The sequence below is a fragment of the Botryllus schlosseri genome, chromosome 12 (assembly GCF_051294905.1).
Source record: "Botryllus schlosseri isolate E-star chromosome 12, Bs_hap1, whole genome shotgun sequence".
NCBI lineage: Eukaryota > Metazoa > Chordata > Ascidiacea > Stolidobranchia > Styelidae > Botryllus > Botryllus schlosseri.
The window spans coordinates 10827044-10849321 of NC_137247.1; the positions used below are offsets into that span (position 1 = coordinate 10827044).

General features: G+C 40.7%; 2 protein-coding genes and 1 long non-coding RNA gene across 4 annotated transcripts in view; 2 read left to right on the forward strand and 1 right to left on the reverse strand.

The window, feature by feature from the left end:
* The window catches only part of LOC145452288 (uncharacterized), a 106136-nt gene that overhangs the window by 74325 nt on the left and 9533 nt on the right, over positions 1–22278 (reverse strand). The gene's annotated exons all lie outside the window — the stretch shown is intronic.
* Positions 1–22278, forward strand: part of LOC145452277 (choline transporter-like protein 1) — a 71312-nt gene that overhangs the window by 27817 nt on the left and 21217 nt on the right. The gene's annotated exons all lie outside the window — the stretch shown is intronic.
* LOC145452276 (kelch-like protein 13) lies at positions 184–22278 on the forward strand. 2 transcript variants are annotated; one of them, XM_080330491.1, is made up of 12 exons: positions 198–629; positions 1737–1885; positions 2584–2725; positions 4793–4995; positions 6214–6430; positions 10308–10446; positions 12096–12169; positions 14244–14352; positions 14633–14816; positions 19278–19434; positions 19947–20059; positions 21861–22278. In XM_080330491.1, the coding sequence occupies exons 1-12, from the start codon at positions 249–251 to the stop codon at positions 22138–22140; spliced, it is 2148 nt and encodes a 715-aa protein (XP_080186617.1). In that variant the 5' UTR covers positions 198–248; the 3' UTR covers positions 22141–22278. The 2 variants fall into 2 exon arrangements, with proteins under 2 accessions (XP_080186618.1, XP_080186617.1); XM_080330492.1 differs by lacking the exons at positions 19278–19434; positions 21861–22278 and having other exon boundaries at positions 184–629.

Here is a 22278-nt window from a genome sequence, read left to right on the forward strand (position 1 = left end):
TATCGCATTTCACCTATTCTGTTATAGCTAGTTTGTGGATCACATATGGCTGGCTCGCTATAGCGTAGATGTAGAAGTATAGATATCTATATCTGATGGCAAGTCAGCAATATAAAATGCAAGATATAACCTAATCCGGTTTAGCCAGAATTGTTTCCCTGTCACCATTATTTCGTAACAATCAGTGGGACATCTCACGGCATGTTTCCTGCGCTTTATGTTTCGGGATTAGTAAAGTCTTTGTGGGAATGGATTGCCTGTTCAAGCCTTTTAGTCATAGCGAGGCTAAAATGCCGCATGAATTATTATTATCGACGTATTCTTCGAGTTCGTCAAGTTCTGGTCATGAGACTCCACGTTCTTCTGTCAGCGCTTTGAGGGCCGGTCAGGCTCAGAAGGACACTTCGAGTACCTGCCATCAGGACGGTAGCGAAACCTCGCGGTATGCCGAGAGCGAGACAAACTGCTCAATAAGCAAGAAGCTCCAGACGGCTGTTGTACAAGAGAAAGTATACGATATTCACGCCGATGAAAAGCAAATTACGAGAACACTGCACAAACTATGGGTCGAAGAAAAGTTATGCGATGTAATCCTGTCGGTTGATAACACGCAATTCAAAGTACATAGGGTACGCACATAATACCATGTAGCTTATATGTGTCGAATTTGCACTTATCACCAAAGATGCCGATTGTTGCCACGTATCACTCACGGCGTTGAAATGTCTTAGCTATTTAGCAGACTATAGTAAACGGTAAGGACAGGTGATTTCATTTCCCATGCCACATGACAATCCTAATGCCATTCTTGTACCACTAGCGCCACGCAACAAATGCTAGTTACGAGGTAAAACGTAGCGCATTTGTGGACAAGTTTTGCAACCGGAATTACCAACAGCTCGCTACAAGGTGTGGAATTTAGCCGCTTGAATAGACGGCAAATGATCGAGACAATATATAATCTAATCTGAGTAGTTTTCGAATTAATTTACGTTCACGATTGGTTGCTATATTGCAGGGTTGTAATGACTCAAGTCATGACTCGACTCGAGTCACGATTTTCTGATGACTCGACGTGACTCGAGTCATTTTCTCAAAATACGGAAATGACTCGACTCGACTCGAGTCAATATGTGTATTGACTCGACTTGGACTCGAGTCATTGCGCATGACTCGAGCCAAGTCATATGAATCGAGACACAGACGGCCAAGACCGACATTTCATCGCAATTTCGAAGAATAGTAAAGTAAACACAATATTGAGATTTCGTTTATTGGTACTGGTACTTGAAAATGCGACCAGAAACTGCTAAAAGTGATGAAAACTAGTATATATATTATAAATGCGAACCATGCGATATCACCAAACATTGTCATAAAAGATGGGTTTTTAAATAAATTACCAGGAAACTGAGCAGTCAACACAATGACTTGGACTCGACTCGAGTCATAATACCGTGACTCGGACTCGGCCCTCTTTTCGCTGACTTGGACTCGGACTTGACTCGGTGGTGAATTGAAAATGACTCGACTTGACTCGAGTCGAAACTATAAAACTGAGATTGACTTGTGACTCGGTGCTTTGTGACTTGGTTACAACCCTGCTATATTGTCGCATTTCAAGTGCGCTTGGGTTAGTGCCCAGCTCCAAACGTGGTGCTATTTGGAGTAGAATAATATCCTAATGCATTGTGAACGACAATACAGAGGCACGATACAGGCAATTTCGTTTGCAGGTAGTTCTCGTTGCTTACAGCGGCTATTTCTACGACCACTTTATTACGTCCGAAACATCTTCGGCTGTCAGCGAGCTTCCATTATCTAAAATTCCTCTCGCTAAAACAAGGAGCGAGGTCATGAGGAAGATGCTCCAGGGAATTTACAGGTAATAATAAGGAAGCACGAATAGTGACACGCTCAGAATCTGTCCAAACGTCACTAACTGACTATCCTTATAGGGACTTGCCGTAATAATGTTGTAATATATATATGTTGTTGCGACGCACTGAAGGTAATGGTTTTACCTCACGAGACGGTGGCAATATGGTATGTACTAACATATCGGGCATTAATTCATGGTGCAACAGCAAGCACGTTTCTATGAAATCTGTTCGTGCCTTTGGTGATATAATCCAAGTGTGCGTACAGGATTGAATTTATTCCCTCTTTTTCACTATAGAAAAGATATTCCGATTTTTGTTACCATCACAGCGATAGCTTTATGGTTTATCAGGGTATTAGCATTTTTAATATCACGTCAGCTATCAACTTGATAGCTTATGCGAGACGTAAACCGGCTCATGCCCGATATACGAATAACGACCAATTATGTCAGTGGCATTTTTCAATGCTGCTTTGCGATCTTAAATCATCTGCTAAATCAACAACAATAAAGGACAACATTTGATTGACGTGATAAATCTCCCAGGTTCCAGTGACCTGATCACAAAGATACTATTGGTAATGTATTATAACGCGATTTAATCTCTTTCCCTTTCCGATGGTCTGACCGCGAGTGTTCCCTTTGAAAATCCGCCCCGATCGTATCAACAAACCGCTGTTAGCACGGTTGTATTGTTTCAGCGCCAAGATCACGCTTGACTCTTTCTGCGTTGAAGATATGTTGGCGACTGCGTCTTTTCTCAGAATATCGGCGGTTATAGGCGCATGCCAGTCGTTTCTGTGCGATACTCTCAGCCTGGACAATGGTATCAATTATCTTCGTGTGAGTATTGCATCAGTAAAATCTGGAACACCAGCGCGATACAGATATACGACTCGACTTAGCTCATCTGCATATAGCGTGTGAGATTATCCGGTATTATTGGATCGGTAATTATCGAGAAGATATCACGGCTATTTTCTATTTCGCGATCGCTATCTCGAGTTCCGCGAAAGAGACGAAATAGCACGGAAACAACAAAGCGGTATTTAGGTTATGTGTCACAGCTTTACGATGGCAATATCGTCATTTGCGCCAGTTCTGCTAGCATAAGCGTTCCGCCCTCATACCGACGTGCACATTAAATATAGATTTTCAAAATCGTTGTAGGGTATTTTTGCGCTGTCTTTCACATCATCTGATACCACATTCCTCGTGTGTCATTTTTTCGTGACAAAGCTCTTTTTCTGACAATTTTCTTCCCGCGGACACGTGCCGAATTGTTGGTGGAGTAGGCTATGCGTTCAGAACTTTTCTAAGCATCTTCAAGAAGAAATAATATAGCATATTCCTAATTATTTTCATCTGCTCAAGATATAAAATGTCCAATGCGATGTACCGTAATGAACAGATAGGAGGATGTCGAAACGACCAAGTAGGGTATATCAATTTAACATCCTCCTCGCCCATGTGCAACCATGTCAGATGTAAAAGTGTTCGATAATGATCTTTCGGCTGTTTCCAGACGCTGTTCCGCGTTGTATTCATTTGCTCTTCGCTCTCATGTGTTCTCATTCATTTCATAAAATTCTACAGAGCATACTGCAAAAATCTATTAGATCGCAAGTAAAAGTGCAGCCTTTTTCGTTACATTTATAATGCTACTTGGCAATAATGCAGCATGAAGATTTTACTTGGTCTACACCTGAGTAGATATATTCTAGAAGGGGACCATCCATTTCATATCGTTTTTATTTTAAAACAAGGTATACAATTTTTTATTGCAAAATATAACCCCGTCGTTGATCTATCGTTGTAGATGATTTTCAGTGGGCACGACAATTTGCTGCTCGTTTATTAAACTTCTTCTACTTGGTAAAACGTCACAGAGACTGAAGGATATGCACTTCATACAACACGATTGAGCTGTAAAATTGTAAACAAAATGATTAATCGACGCTTAAGATATTTTACAATCTGAAGTACTTCATGCATCAGTAATTTCTATCATGGGTGTCAAACATACGGCCAGACGATTTCATCCGGCCCGTGAGGTCATTCTGAGTAAATTGAAAAAGTATCGTATTATCCAGCACATTTCTATCAGAAATTGAGATTTTTAGTAATGAATACGTCGACGTAAATAATTACAATCCCTCAAGACAGTAAATGTCGAACATGTTCATAGGCCAAAAACATCTCTCGGCAGTGTTGAGTTCTCACTCACGTAAAGATCAGGAACACACTGCATTCTGAGAACGCAAAAAGTGCATACTCAGTTCGAAACCTTTTGGAAAAATGGATCAGATAATAGTTATCCACAGGGACAGAAACGACAATCCGAAATCGCTGTATGAAAAATACACGGATAATATAATCGCTACACGAAGAATATGATTCAAATATATTTGATCGCACTGCTGTTTACCTTACTCTGATCCAAAAAGCTCCAGCCCCGGTCTCCAGAAAAACTCGAATGGTGCGTCGGTGATACAAAAATAATAAGGCCCGCGTTTACACTCTCTTGTGTTCCTCACCAATAACACGCATGACTAACGACGCGTCACGAATAAAACAAGGGAAGCGTAGAAATATTCCAACTTTTATCGTCGTTGGAGCTACTGTCTCAATATAACTGTATTCAATCGGGCAATCATCGCATTTGTGCCAACTCCATCGTTTGCGAATAACGGTGATGCTCGAGCAGAGCCCACATTATCCGTGATAGTGCTATTTTGTATGGAGTTGATGGCATTCCTGTGAAAAACAAAGGTTTGGAGGTAATCTGTAATCATTGACTGATCCGGCCCGCTAGCGATCAAAACTTTTGAATCCGGCCCGTGACCCAAGTTGATTTTGACACCCCTGGCTATATGCACCTGGGGATAAGTAGTTATTTTCAAATTATAGATCGCCAACCATTATAAGCTCGAAGACCTGTTGGAGCACGCGTACAAGCTAATATGCGCAAACTTCACAGTCGTCAGCAAGCAGCATCAATTCAACGAGTTGGATTATCGTGAGATACTCTCAATCGTGCAAAGACAAGACGTCATAGTAACATCAGAGATAGAAATTTTCCGTACGGTCGTCAGTTGGCTTGAACATGAAAAGTAAGTGCTTCGAAATATGGATATGCAACGGCCAGAGATAGCAGATTTAGTGCTGCCAAAAGAGGCGTATATGGATACGGCGGAAAGTGAAAAGAAAGCTTTGAAATGCGAATCAAAGAAGATACGCCACGCTTCCACTGTAAAACGATGATGCCACGGCGAACACACAAACAGAACAGAATGATTTCGAATCATGAATATTGTGTACGAATTATATGTGACAACTACATGTAAATCAGGATTGGCGCGAAGGCACGTTGTGGTGTTATTGAAATCTGAATGTTTAATGAGCAGTAATCGTCCGGTACCCATTAGTGTTTATGCCAAGCGATCAGCCATGCATAATACAACTCGAAACAAAACAAGTCCAGTGATGCACTCACCTTAGAGCTTTTACCGCAAATACAAGCCACAAAAACATTGACCACAAACGCATTGAAATGCCGAACAGGTCGTTATGCTAATTTAATGTGCTGTATTCATCTTCGTAGCAAACCTGCGGATTCCATTACCGGCATGAATAAGCTGTCGCGTGAAATGTAATCCGGTTAAACGGGCGTTACGGAACATTTGAAGAAATTAGTGTATTGCGTGATTTCTGTACCATTTCCACGAAAAATTGTTGCCGATCGCGAAACGGTGCGCACAAACATTTCACAAAGAAATGTTGGCCGGTAACTTTTGTTGGGGTGTATCAGCGATTCGAGATGAGATCCGGGAGATAACTGGGAACAAAACGTTGTCGATAATCTGTCACGCAGCTACCTAGAATAACAAATTGTTTGACATGACTTGTAATCGCTGCGGATTTAAAAAACAACTTTGGACGCAGCAGTATTTCCGGCAACAAAATGACGTAACGATACCGGTGTGGCATCAATACCGTAATTTAGTCGGGCTGCAAAGGGTAGCGATATCTTCACGGCGAAGTAGCATCATTGCTTTGAACGGTCGGAGCTTTTTCAATTTCCTGGTACATCACTGAGATGCGCATCGACTTTGATTTGTAATTCTACAAATATAAATTTGCTCAGGGGTTGATTAAGTGTTGAATTTAGGATTTGCATTCGAAAATATTAAATTCGCTCAACAGAATTTCGTGCGAAGAAATATATGGCGTCTAGTCTGGACGATAATAATCATGAAATATATCACCATTATCAGACAGCGGTGCATTGCATTATTGGAAAGTCATATGAGTTACGATCACGTTTCTAGACCGAAAAGAGCAAAACATACCGGCAGCCTCATGAAATACGTGCGATTTCCTATGATGACCAAGGATGAGTTGGTGGATCGCGTGGAGTGTTGCGACCTCGTCTCGGAAAGTTCGGAATTGAACGATTACGTCCGCGAGGCGATACGTTTTCACCTTCTTCCATTCAGAAGAAGCATTTTACAAACAGCAAGGACAGTTCCTAGGTCGCAGGCCATGGTAAGTTTGGAATATATTATGGATGAGTCACGCAGCCCAATCCTATACAGATAGGCTATACATTATACACACTTTGCGTATTACCAGAGAATACACTGCGGGTGTCTATAATTTGCATTGCTCTATTTCGGCACTTACCGTAGGACTTCTGATTGCACCTGATTTTGACAAGACAGTATTATAAATTCCTGCGGAGTGTGGACAATGGACATAGCACATAGCGTTCCTTTCTACTATACACTACGCAGTAACAATCACAATCTTGGCAAGGCTATAGGATCCTGTTCAGCATTTAATTATGAGAGGAATTCAAGACTATATCCTACTACGCTACGGTATGCCGGTACATGGCGTTATGAATTGGAGAATATAATCTTATGCCATTTCATTGGTGCATATCGTAGAGTTCAGAGTTCACACTAAACGCTTGATTTCGATGTTGCATGTGATCGTGAGTTTTATCACATAGCACGTCCACAAATTATCCACATTAACATGCCATGTTCATTATTATCATTGGTACATTATGAAATTCTAGTGACTCCTAGCTTTCCCATGTGTCTTTATTCAAATGTTTCTTACTCATACTATAAAGATCAATCATTCTAGACTTTTTATTGTTGAATTTTTTGTTTGCGTCACCTGGAAAGTATGGCGTATGTTACTCTGCAGTGCACAAGCAAAAATAATGTTACTATGATGTTATGTAATATTGCATCTCAATGCCGGGTTGGATATTTAACTCTGAACAAAACATGTCGGTGTGTTTTATCGATAGCATAGAAACCTTGTGATGTTCTTCTTTCGCAACCAGATACGATTTAAAGTATGAGTGTGAGTACGGACACACGCGTACACAATAATGACATGCGTTTTCTCAAATGATCTCATCCTTGCCAAATTATGGAATTTTCCTACATCGAGTGATGTCACGTCATGTTGAAAGATCATTTTATCTTCGCTCGTGGATTATTTTCCCGCCGTTCAATATTTTCTATCCACGCGCATTTCAACTCCGGCAGTATGCTGTCGCTAGGGTTTCATTTAAAACAGGAGCACTTTGTTTTAAACGGTGTTTCAAACAAATGTCATTTAAAAAATTTTTTTTTTTTGAAATGCTGTATAATTATGTCTTAATTGTGTAAATACTTTCGAAAAGATATGTAATAGTAAGCTAATAATAATAGTAATATTAAAACTTTTTCGTCAAAGGAGCCATGTTGACCCTATACTTTTCCATTATAATTCTTAATGAACCAAGCAACAACGTCAATCCGATGTGACGTCACAACTGAAATTTCTGACATCATCACTAAAAGACCACAAAATAAACAGTGAAAACATGATTTAAACAAGGGCCATGTTTTAAACATGTTTGTTTTAAATTGATTTTAGTTTTAAATGCATATATAGTTCCTCGCTATGATGATAAGTAAGATGTACTCTCATCTCATAGGAAAATCCTATGGTTGAAAACGCAGGATGGAATCCCGTTGCTAAATATGTAAAAGTTATCAAATGCTATTGAATTCACCAAGTCTTTTACAGAGGTGGTCACCACCGACGTACTTCTGCTGTTTCGGAACACTCAAGAAGTATGCTTTGCCTACATACACTACTTCCTCCAGACATGGATATGATTTGAGACTACTTCTACTTGACAGTTTCGGAGAAAAAAATTACTTAATTTCGTAAACTTAGGATTTTGTAAAGTAGAAAGTAGTTGCAGGATAAGTTTAGATCACTTCTAAGAGTGGGCGTGTCTTGGCAACCGAACTAAATTAGCTCCTGTCTCACGGGAACTGGATATTCTTTCGAAAATTGAATGTAAATTCGTATTGTCGTTAGTCATTTTGTGTTAGCGGCGATGGTGCTAGTACAGATTACTACAGAATTGTACAGAACTAAAGCTACAATGGCAGAAACAAGTTCAACAAGTGAAAAGAAAGTGTAATGCTATTTTAAACCCTTGCCCCAGTCAACCTTGTCCGGCAATTTGGTCGTTCGGAAAAGCAGCAAGCGCACAAGGTTGGCTCAACTCGCAAAACTCTGGAATGGAATTATTCCGTGTCCCCGTGTCACGCCTAAACAATGAAATCAGATTGCCCAAGCTCAAGTGTAGAGGCTGCTACTTTGAGTGGGCGATATCAGTCGTGTCTGGTCGCCTGGCGCCAGTTCATATCGAACGATGATTTATCGAATTGTCTTTGTCACCGAAAAATCATCTGCAAAACTGTTATTGGGAGCTCTTCTAAAGAGCCGGGGAGGAAGGAAGGTATTTTCGATGACGAGTTGCAAAATAGACAAAAATACGAAAATGTCACACACGTAATGGAGAGTAACAATATTGTTTACCTCATCCCACGACCAAGACTTCGTATTAGCAGACCTCTGTCTTCGTGTGCGTGCTGGACAAAAGACCTCAAATCGTTTACGTAACGAGCACACCACAATGCCAGGAATCACACCGTAATTAGTACGGAGGAGCTCATTTTACTTATTTCTACGCAAACAAAGTGATCGCAATACAATATATAATAGGTCGTTAGCAATGAGGCTCTAAGCTTGTAAATTCTGAGCAAATCCTCTCCGGAATCTACTGGATTGCTCATATTCCGTAGAAGTTTTTGTCGCATCGAACCACAGCGAATTCAGCAAGTTTGCGCGGAATACCAAAACCATCTAATTAGGCGGTTTTATACTTGTAGATAAGAATTCAGTGTTCGTATTTTCCATCCGTTTATACGGATGCAGTCTGTTTTACTTGCAGTTCCGATTTAATCGCCTTGGTCACGGCTATCGTTTTCTCTTTAACTATGAAACAGTATAAGAACGCAACGATGGCATTGTATTGTATTCAAAGTGATGATCCAAAGTATATTGTATATACATGCAACATAAATATTGTGTCACCACACGGATATCTATAAAGCGCTAGCGTAATTCGTTGTTAACACCTTTGTGTTTACCAGTACCGTAATTAAAGTGACCTTGCACACGTGCCGAAATTCTCGACCGTTGCCGCGCGGAAACTATGCGGGGTGTAACGAAAACAATTCAAGGTATACACACGGCTGGCCAATTTACCAACACCATCGCGGTGGATGATTAGGCATTGTGCTATTGTTCGTGACCTCTGCTGATGAACGTTGCGCTTGATTAATACCGGAGACAATAAACGGGCTCGTGCCTTTGAACTTTTGCCGCGTTGTGATACGTACAAGATATTAAGGCTTAGATCCGTCCTTTCGTTACATACGTCAACAAACTATCGGCGGTATCTGATGAGCAAGACTGATTTATCACCTGCAGTCTCTGTATCATATTTAATCTTGAAGTCAATCACGGAGCATTTATTGCAATGCTGTCTATCAGCATTTGTAAGCAACCCAAACAGGTCAATGGTAAGGTGAAATATCCTGACCTCAAATCGAGAGAAAGTCTCTAATCAGGAAGCTCCTGGTGAGATGTTTGACTGATTCCGGTAACTATAGTTCAATAAATAACGGCAATGTCAAAGTTAGAGCACATTGTTACATCATTATTAATTTTGACGTCACTTGGACAGATATTTACTATAAGTATATTCCAAATTACAATATTTATAATTTCATAATTACAAGATGGGAGATAATATTAAATCACAATAAAATCGAAGTCTACAGGCGTTTCAAATTGAAAAGAAATAAAAGTCGATTGGTATTGAATCTTGTATAATACCAAGTACACACCTTCGACAACAGAAAAACATCCATCCATTATGAAACATTATTCTTCCAAAAACTGACGGGCGTCATGTACTTTCGACGCTACATTACAACAGTTTCCGGACTATTCGTGATGTCACACAATACCTGAATTGTCACCAGCATTTCAGACGGAAGTTATCGTGACTTGTGGGGGCGGGTCGACGGAGGAAAATGGTCGTTCAGCTTCAAGCATTTATTATCACGATATAAATGGCGAGAGGTGGAAACCGTTCGCGGGCATGCCCGAACCAAGACACTATCACGCAGGTTAGCCTAATCATTTGGATCTTGAAATATAATGTGTTGAAAACTGATCCTGGCATTTTCCATTCCTCTAGTCGACAGTTATGCCCACGATAGGGATGTTCAACCTTGATGCTATTCACGGGCACATTTTGGATACTTGTACGGCATATATGGCCGTGAAACCTTTCCAGGCACACCCAAAATATGGAACAGCGAGTCTCATATCAATGTTAATAACTACTGGAGGCCATTCGCTTCCCAGATTTCTCTTACCATATCTTGGCCGACTTTGATTAAGCTGCTCTATTGTAAAATGCATTCGCACAGTTGCATACCACATAAAGCAAAAACAACAGAGACTTACACGTACAGGTCGTACAGTCGCACACAAAGGTCCTTCGCGATCAGGGCTGGGCAAAATCGAGTGACTCAGTGATTCGATACTGAATCGAGTATTAGGTTTTGAAGTGCAGTCGAGTATCACTGATTATGACGTCATACGAGTATCAATTTGTAAAGTTTAAATATGCATTTAGATGCGACCTCGAAGACGATAACGCCAATTCTGCATCGCATAAATATAATAATTTATATTTTGACTGTTACGTGAGTTATTGCATGTATTATGATGATGCCTCCATGTAAAGTAGTAAGGTATGACGTCATATCGTACCTAACTGTGCATGACCATATCACTCGTGCTTGACCGCTTTTTTTCTTATCTCATCTCTGGTCGATGGCACATGGATGCCATAATAAATGTACGACAAGAAACATTGACCATATCTGTGTTTTCAGAATGTTCACGACGTCACACAACGTCATTTCCACATTCCACTACCAAGCGTCGTAGCTTTTTACTATACGTGCATGCTTGGGTTGCTGTTAAGGTTGCAGTTACAACAAGATATATTAAAAACAAACAGGCTTAAAACATCATTTTTATTGTTTATTTTTTCAGTCATATCGTTACCAATGTTCAATTGTGACGTCATAGTCGGTTGACATTGACAATTGAAAATATACGGTAAATATAGGTCCTTTGACGAAATAAGCTTCCAACCCCTGTCAGATGAGGACCAAAATCTTCTTAACCAGAACAACGTCGCTATGAAGCATTATTACGTTCGGCGGTCATCAACATCAGAACATTCATTTCTAACGTATGATCTGTATCTACGTACTATAGCTGTTGGACCGACTATTTCGAGCGTTCCAACCAATCCATATCGTACATACGTCGGCTATGTCGGATATAAATCGTCCGTAGGCTCCAAGGCTTCCGCGCTGGGAAAGAAGTATCGAAACTACAATTCATGTTGATAATTTTACTCGTAGTAGTAATAACCGTGCCATGTCAGTGCTCCAAAGAATCTTCTCTTACTACCCGACTCAAATCATTACCATTAGCAATCGATTCGTATTCGAGCTCTCGGATCATTGTGTTCAGTCCAACTCGCGAGCGAAGCAAATTGCTCCCAACCAACGACTTCTAGCGTCGGCATCTGTGAGAATCATTAAGTTTCCGATTAGAGATTTCGCCGACGAATCTAGTTATAGGCAGATTTCCGTATGTAGCCGACTTCACCTGTTCTTTAATCTATGTGCAATGCATTGCACATACTCTAATGTTGCATCAATCGCTGAGCCCTTGTCTTACGAAATTTAAGCTACCACCTTGGGGAACTACATATATGTGGCTGGTGGAGCGACTGGAAAGAGTGGCCGGAACACGTCAAGAAAGGTATATGGATAGCATTAGGAGCAGTGATTCCCAACCGCGGCCCTGAGGGCCGCATGCGGCCCCCAGCTAGCCTTCTTGCGGCCCCCACAAAAATATTGAGAAATCGACTTTTGCTTGGCTTGGAGTCTGGAGTTTTCAATTAGGATTGCAGGAAAGTTGTGAGTAGACTGCTATGATTACGTCACTGCTGTTTCAATGTAATGTGCGCTAACTTTCCTGTTGAACGAGCAGTACCTATAGGTATAGATATAGGTATTGACAGGACCGTAACTGCCGCACCCCAAGCCTCCCAATTGGGGGGCGAGCTCGAAGGGGGCCCAAAATTATTTATGAATTTAGCATAAATTATAGAGTATTTTATGCAACTTTTTCAAAAAATTTTCGTGCTGCGCGCGATTTCAAATCTCAAAATACCTTAATTATTGGGTACTCTTCCAGCAAGATAAAATATACGCAAGATCTATAGAAGTGGGCATATCGGCGTTGGCCATTACCGCGCCACGACGCACGAAGACATATAAAGTTTTAGGCCATGTAACATGCGACTCCAAGAAGTGTGCCAGAACGGTCGGCAGCGAGAAAACCTTGGCCGAAAAGGACTGCCCTTACGCTGACCGAAAACTTCGTTATGTATACAAAATACATATAGGTAGCCTATAATTGACCATGACCATAGGCACCTAAATGACTGGCGCCGAATGTTCCTGCCTTGGCAATCTGAACCTTACGAGACAAATAGGCTACCATCCCGCAGGGAAGAATTATATGCCAGTGAAAAACTACCAATTTGAAATCGTGTGCATCTTTTAGTTTAGTACGTTTGGGCGATTCCATATATTTTGATATAGCAGACTGGAGGTCACGAAATAACATCATGTAACGAAGTCGTACCAACGGGTCCGCCCGTCCGAATATGTTTAATTATCATTTACGGGCCCTACAGTTTCCAAGGCACCTCACTCAGCTCTACCGGCAAATTTGATTACGTGAGCAGAGAGGACAAGTAATTGATAGCAATATATATGCAATTTCCGATCTTATTGACCTTGAAAATTTTCGCACTCCACGCTGGCTCACTAAACGGTGATCCTGATTTCGTGGCAGAAGCGAACAACGGGACGGGGGGGGGGGTCGGTTTATCACCCTATGGGAGCTCAAGACGTAAGTGTTTTGGGAGGCCTAACGAAGTGCTGTTTCGTTCCTGCCAACGGGTATACACCCGAAGATGTTTAATTATTATTGAGTGGTCTTACCTATTCAAACACAACTCACTCGACTCAACCGGTCAATCTGATTACGTGAGCAGAGAGAGGATAAAAATTGATACCGATATATATGCAATTGCCGTTTATATTGACCGATTCAATTATGGATTTTAAAATTTTTTCGCGCTTGGCGCGATCAGTCGAGAGAAGCTGCCTAAGACGGTCACCCGATTTACATGATAAATAGCGGTAAACAGCCATCTAGCCTGAGGGGGGTCTGGGGGGCTTCGAAGTTCGATTTATCACCCTATGCGGGCCCATGAGCAACGTTTGGGGGGTGACGAAGTGCTGTTACGGCCCTGGGTATTGATAACTAATTTACGGATAGATGTGCAACAAGTGACTCACGATTGAATACGCCAAGATGCGTACTGCTTAGCCGACAAAAAGCAGCATAATTGGTAGTCCTAGAGCTCGCGACCCAAGCGTCCGAATAATTTGATATGTCGGTGTTTATCGAAAGCAAGTGTCTCACTGATTCCAAAAATACGAATTGAAATCTCGCCAGGGCATTAAAACCACTCCGAAATAGCCAGCAAAGGTTGATTGTTCTGAACAACGGGGGCGCGGTAACACAATGGCCAATGGCGTCAAGCGAATGATCGGAACAATGCCAATTTTCATATTTTGGTGACTATTTTGGGTGCCTTTCGTTGTCCTGGTATTCGTGCGGCCCCGACCGTACTTTGAAATTCTAAATTTGGCCCTGCCACCGAAAAAGGTTGGGAACCACTGATTAGGAGACTGACTGGCACAATAGCTATCCTACATAGCTGGCTCATAACATCGATTTTACAAACCGCATGCAGGCATGGAGATACGACCCATACGGAGAGATTTGGCTGCGCATAGCGAACTTGCTTGAACCTCGGCAGACTTTTCAAATTGAACCGCTCGACGATCGCCTGTATGCGGTTGGTATGTTGCTTGTTTTTGTCAATGCGACACTGTCGAACGCTGGATAGCTCCTATGTTGTTTACCCCCAAAAGTCTACATTATGCGTCTTGTAGCCCATATAACGAAGGGTATACTGTATACTCCAAACACACATTTTGCCTCTAAAAGCTTATCCGAATCAGCAAGCCATGCTGTTACGAATTAGCGATAGCCTTCAGTGTGCAACTGTATATATGTGTGTGACGATTACATATATTAGTAGGTATTGCGGTGCAAATGTTCCAATTAAGATACGTATAGGAGGAAGAAACGATGAAAACTCAGCCCTACACTCGGTAGAACGATATAATCCCTCCACGAATGCTTGGTCGTGGATGGCTAGTACAAGTACCCCACGGAGCCATGTAGCGCTGGCAGCATTTGGAGGAAGACTTTACGCAGCTGGAGGTTTGGAGAATGATGCGATCAGTTGCCGGGTGGAAAGGTATATAGGCCTATATAGCGGCTGCTTCCAGAGGTGGTCAGTAACGAAGTACTTCTACTTTTTCGAAGTACTCAAGTAGTTTTCCTCTACTTCTGGTACTTACTCAAGTAGATCTTATTTTCGCTACTTCTACTTCGTAATATTTTGTGATCTACTTACTTACTTTTCGCCATTTTCAGTTTGTCCAGTAGAAGTAGTTCAATCCTCCAAACGGGAAGATAGCCTGAGAAATTTCGGGGCTGTTTTCACGGAGCATCATCATTTAGTTTTCATAAAATTTGAGTAAAGCTCATAATTTTCGTCGCGCTTTGCGGGTTAGCGTGGTTCCGTTCACACCGCATTGTCGCCCTTCGCCATATCGAATATTTCACCACAGTATATAACATTAGGGCTCATCATAACGTTTGAAACTGAAGTTTCGTAATCTAGCATTTACTTATCATATCTAGCAGTCCATGGTGTGTCCTCATCTGGAAAAGTGGACTCCGACTTATTTTAGTTTTAGAGTGTTTTAGCATACCAACCATCAAACCTTCTGGACTAAAGACATGAAATACATGTTACGCTTTTAGAAGTAGTATTTATATTTCACTTTCAACTCCCAGTATCATATACTTTAAGTTCTAATTAATATCAGTTCTTTTGTCTGGATAACATACATGTTGAAGTATAAAAGCAAGTGTAGTAATGCCTTTAATTTCCGGAAATGAAGCTGCACGGTATGGCATTTTTACGATCTGGCATCTCTTTTTTTAACGTTTACTATAATCGCGCAAAAGTGTTTACACCGTATCCTATACGACTTCTCCGTATTGCTCTTCGACTAAACTACAGGCCTTATAATAAGGGGGAGGGCACCATACCACAATATTTTCTAGAACAGTGGTTCCCAACCTTTTTGTCTTCATTCCCCACTTCAGATTTATTCCGAGCCTTCATTCCCCACCAGGACCGTAACAGTACTTTGTCAGCCCCGCCCAAAAAAAACGTAGGCATTGGGCCCCCAGAACCCCCTCAACCCTTCTTCCCTGCAACTTATCAGCTAGATTGGGTCTAATGTTTAGTGTGTCGCCTTATTTTGACTAAACGCGCGAAGCGCGAAAAATCTATATAATTCGTGTCTGAATTGGTCAATGTGATCCGGAATCGCATATATTTTGCTATCAATTTTTTATCCCCTCGCTGCTCACGTAATCAGATTTACCGGTAGAGCTGAATGAGGTGTGCTGGAAATGGTGGGACCCCTAAATATAAGAATTGAACATCTTCGGGCGGACCCGTTGGTATATTGACTTCGTTACATTATGCTATTTCGTGACTGCCTATATCTGCTATGTCAAAAGATATGGAAATCGCCAGAACTAAAAGGCACACACGATTTCAAATTGGTATTGGTTTACTGGCAAATAATTTTTCGTTGCGGGATGTCATTTGTCCTGTGGGATTCAGATCGCCAGGACAGGAACATTCGGCGCCAGCCATTTAGCCAATTAAACATATATGCATATTGTATATATGTCGAAGTTTTGGGTCACCACAAGGGCATTCTTTCTCGGCCAAGGTCTTCTCGCTGTTGATCGTTCTGGCACACTTCTTAGAGTTGCATGTTTCATGGCCTATAACTTCATATGCCTTGGTGCGTCGTAGTGCAGTAATGGCCGACGCCGAAGTCTCCCTTTCTGTAAATTCTACGTATTTTCGTGGGGAAAGGGTACCTAATAATCAGATATTCGGCAAAATTAAATCGCGCACTGAGCACGAAAAATTTTTGAAAAAGTGACATAACTTTTCAATTTCAAAAAAATACTTTAATTTATGTTAATTCACGAAATAATTTTGGGCCCCTTCAAGCTCGCCCCCCTCAATTGGGGGGTTTGGCGTGCGGCAGTTACGGTCCTGTTCCCCACTACCCAGTACTTTTGTCATCACAGAGCAGCGATTTACTGGTTTGACTACACAAGACACACAACCACACCATGCAGTACGCAAGACAATCGCCTGTAACTGCAACATAAAACGTATTGTGAACCGATACCAGTAAAGCTTAAAATTTCGCGAAAGTGTTACAACACACGCAATATAATTTTCTATGCATACATTCCAGAGCAGTTAACTGGTAACGGTAATTGCGCAATGCGCATGTGTCTCCTTGAATATGTAGACTGTCCTGTATATAGTTTTGAAGAAATGCGTCTATTCCCCACCAGAAACCATTGAATTCCCCACTAGTGGGGAATTCTCTACCGTTTGGAACCACTGTTCTAGAACGTGCTGTTCGAGTAAACAGAGGATTATTATCGCATTTCCATAACAATACTATCATTTTCATCCCACGCGGACGAATGCTTATGCTGTCGAAAATTGGATACCTCCTGGTATGCATCAATAAGAATAAAGCTCGGCACCTTTCGCATAGCTCGATTTGCACCTTTCGACAATCTATGTGAACGAATTACGATCGTTTTCACAACTACTTACTTACTTGAGTAGATTTAAAGTCAGTAAATTCTACTTCTACTTCAAGTAGTTTTAGGTTGCTTATGGAAGAAGTTTTTATACTCGTACTTGAGTAGATTTTTTTCGTCGCTACTTCTACTTCTACTTGAGTAACTTTCTTGACCACTTTGACCACCTCTGGCAGCTTCCGAACTTGTTGTTGACGACGCCATTTTAAAATTATTCAACAGTCGAGACTTACCAATGAACTAAAAACTGCAAACTTAAAGATAGACATATGGTATTACTGAAATATAAAATTGTTGGAAATGTACCACACTGAACTTATATCATGTGAACAATGTGCCTGTTGCACACGTCATAAAACTGTGGCATATGTTTGCTATTGTAAACACGTAAAGTATTGCGATACACGAGTATGGTGTTGCCTACTTGCAGTGCTCACTCAGTAAGATAATTGTTTTATGTCTATACTTCCACGGCTAATTGTCAATTTATTAGGAAGGCCTACTTGATCTACTTTTGTAAAGAATAGAAGGTAGTGTGTGATAAGTCTGCATCAATTTTTAGCGACTGTAGCACGGTAACTGAATATTGTCAAATATGACACAAGTTTGTATTGTCATTAGTCATTTTGCGTTAATATCTAACACGCATCTTGCAATTTAGAACGTAGCCATTTCCGATTTACGACAAAAGAGTCCGCGACACCGCGACCGCAACTACCTGACTTAGTCCTTTTGAGACCTTTTATTTCATACTTCCTCTTGAAATAGTTTCTACAGGGCTTGGAAATCGCTATTTCTAGTTGTGTTGTAACTAAGCAGATAACTACGGCATTACTTCCACTTCTAGCTAAGTAAGCAACGCTGCCTATATTTTTATCACCTCTGGTAGTCGGTTGAAAAGTAGCCTCATAACTTAGAGGCGATATTTTCGACAAAATAAGTCAAAATTTTGTCAAAATTGTAGCGTTGGGTCAAAAAGTTGTATACAAAGTTGAAATTGCAGCAAACACTACGTTCATGTTGTTTAGGGTTACCATATTTTGGAAATCTGAAAACAGGACACTTTCTCAGAATTTTCAGACTTGCAAAACCGGAGAAGAATTTTCAAAAAACGGTAAAATTTTTCCCACTTTGAGATCGGTTGACTAAAAAAAAGGTCAACTTTCTCGCTTAGCGCCCAAAATAACGTTTTTTACTCCACATATGATATGACCTAAGGGTACTTATCAAATTGATTTTACGTTTTACTGGACAAAACGAATCCCATAAAAGACACTGACCACTGAATGTAGCCTTACGGTAAACAGATGTAACGAAATTATTGTTCATCTTCTCAATAAAGACATCCAAAAACGGCATCGAATACTCGACTCGACCCGAAGCATAATGCGTGATTCAGAATCGATTCACTCAGGTACTCCAATTTGCTGCTGTTGAGCGTTGTTTCTCCAATCTTGGCATTCTTTTTAGGACAGACACTTTCTACCCGAGAATGCAGGAAAGTATCTTTTATTGTACTACAACAAATTTTAATTATTTCTTCCATAACGCGTGATGTAACTACTGTAATTCTTCATTGGTCCATATTACATTGAAATTAATTTTTTCATGAAAAAATCTGTCAGTTTTTAAGACAAAAAAGCTGTTTCAGGTCAAACTACAGGACAGACAGTTCCAACCAAAAATGAAGATCAGTAGTACATAAGTACAATTATAACATTATGTGAGAACCTAATTTACATACATGAGGTCAAAATGTGGCCAAAATATAAGTTTTTTTAAGGTAAAAATGTCAAAATTTTGATTTTTTCAGGTCAAATTCTTCCGTTTGCTAGGTAAAAAAAATCGCCCTTGCTATTAACCCTTGTTCTTCAACGGTCCGCGAGATTTGTGGAGAATGGAATCTTATCAAATCAGTTTACATATAGTATAAAATAATTTCCATATGTTCAATCACCATCAGTACATATATCTGCTAAAATCTGTCGTGATTCAGATTCAATCCGGTGACATCACAATGGGAGATAAGATGCCCACTGCCTCAACCACGCTTCGCGGGAACACTCTGCTCAGCATGTGATTATCTCTGGCTAATTGGAGGGTACAAGATGGACCACAATGGCCGCGCAAGAAGCTTTACCCCATTAGCCTCGGTACTCTGTATCTCGTTCACGCGTACAAGTAATATTATCAAAGCCGCCAGGGTTATGATCGGATGACTATAATAGTCATAGTCACTAACGAAAGTATCATGAAGTGTATTTGTCTTGTAAATGACGTGAAGCATTGCCGAATGACCTCACATCCTGGAATATCACAATTTACAATTGTTTGGAACTTCTTCTCGGATGGATGGAGATTTGATAAGTAGGCTACAACGCATTTGCTAAATCGATAATTCGTAATCAATCAAGTTCAATTATGTGGTCATGTATGACGTGATTTTAGCTTGAAGTTGTATTCATATTTTGTTGTCATTACATTATAGTTATTCTGATTATTTATCACAAATTTGTCATCAAAGGGCTTCCACTCTGTCAATCATCCCTTGAGATAATAGCTTATGCTATAACTACATGCGCGATTCTGGAATTCCAGACATATGCCTATAATACACTCTTCATACGATCGACTAATTTCAACGTCAAACATTGTTCGGATTTAGATTGAAGTGTATTCGCCGGAATCTGATCAATGGACAAACGTCGACATACCGGATCACTTAATCAAAACGGTTGAAATCTTGGCCGAGAAAGGCAACGAAATCAAAGACAGCAAGTATATATATTAGTAGGAGTCGCTATACAACTGACAAATAGTTACATCAAGGAACGTGTGTGACTTTAGCCCAAATCAAAAAGTGATTACATCTATAAGGGATATCTAGAAGCTATCTAGATATCCCTAGATCTAGATATCCCTGACATCTATCACGGAACGCAAAAATATGGTAGGCGTAGAGATGCATGGTTTATGTTTAGGTATCAATATTTGAAATCCGAACCCAATAGAAGTCTCGCCATGCTGTGAAAGTCGTGATTCATTGCAAAATTCGGACGAGGCCCGAAAAAAACTTGCCCGATTTCTGTCCGTTAAGAATCAAATATCTTGAACCCGTCATAACCGGCTTCGGTTATTGAGAGAATGCAACAATAAATCCCCCCGTCATGAGTGGAATGGATCGATTTATATAAATACTAGGGATGGTGTGAACGTGAGGTTCACGTTCGCGTTCTGTGTGTGAACCTCGGAAATTTAGAGGTTCGTGTTCACAACAGAACCTTGGTAGGTTCTGCACTGTGAACCTTTTCGGTAAATTGTAATTTGCACTTCATTATAAGATCGTTTGGTTCAAATTTATTGCATATCAACTGCGGGTCACTCTATGCATGGCGCTGGCAGCATAAGAATAAACACTAAACGAGCATGCACCTTGACAACCTTAAAAGTTTTACTTTATTTTTTGTTACAGAAAATTTCTCGAAATATCCAGCTTTCCGTTTGTGAATATTTAGTGACTCTCTACTGTGAGCTTGACCCGCAATCACACAACATCACGAGCGATATACGTAGTCAGCGAATGATTCTTATTTAACCAATCAATGACATTGATATCCTTTTCTGATGTAAAAATCGAGCGGGCGTACGGGGTCAATCTTCACTTCATATCTTTACTACTGTATCATTAAAACCAAATTCGTGCGATTAAGGTGCTGGCTACTGCTATATAACTTGTTGTTTATGCTATCGGTAGCGAGTATAGAAAGTAGAAACCCGTTTCACACTCTGTTCAATATCAATGTAGCAATACTCGAACTCCGAACACATTGTCCGGTCTGGCTAAGACTACCCCCCCACCTCCCAAACCCCACCACCACTCCGCACCGAATACCCAGCACCCAACCCAATCCACAAACGCAAACGAGCGCCAGATACCGGCGGCTCCTACTACGACCACGACTACAAATTTACATCGACTACAGCGAGATGAGATGAACCGAGCGGCTACGACCTCGACTACAAATCCAAATTCGGCGACGGCTGAGACGAGATGACCCGATGAAAGGGAATGATTTTCTTTATGAAATTATTGATATTTTATGTACATACTTGAATAAAAATCACTCAAAGGCTAAGACCGTTAATGCGTAAGCTTATATTCCCTGCTAAGTTTTAGTCGAAATTGTTTGCAAAGCGACGGAATGTATTGATTTTATGAGATTATTATATCGTTTGATAGCCGCGGTTGATACATTTAGCGACGTTTAAAACGCGAATATGTACTTCGGCAATGTGACATTATGTGACCCGAGTCTTCGCTAGGCATCGTGTACATTAATATAGGCTATCACTTCATTGAAAGATAGGGTTGGAATTAGCAATATGACGTCACGAGGTTCACGTTCGTGTTCACACAGAACCTTTCAAAAAGGTTCGCGTTCACACGAACCCGAACCTTTCAGAGGTTCACACCATCCCTAATAAATACGATTATATCATTCAATTGTATATTATTGAAGTTCGGTCCCTTCAAGAGTCTCTTCAAAGACTAGTTAATGATTGCACCTTGTTTCCGCAGAAAGAAATCAGACCACCAAGCTGCAAATAACCATTCTACCAAGAGCACGTGTTGTGTCATAAGGGATAGACTATTTTTTATGGGTGGACTTACGGAATTCGGCGTACATTGTGTCATTCTCTCCGGAATCATTCCGAATTTTGCCGAAAGCTACGTTCACCGCGGCATCTTAGGAGTCAACACCGCGACGAAACCAGACCTGGACCTGTACCCAGTACATTTTGAAGGCGCTGCTTGTACCGTCGCAAGGCTCTACAAAGAACCACGCTTCAAGTTCTAATAATTACAGAGAGATCAAAATATGGCCAACCAAGTGCATCTTCAATTTCCTCATTCATCAATGTTGGGTTGTTGATGTTGAACCATTTCGGGTTATGGCTATCTGCTGCTATCTTGCGATGAAACTGCTCAATAAATC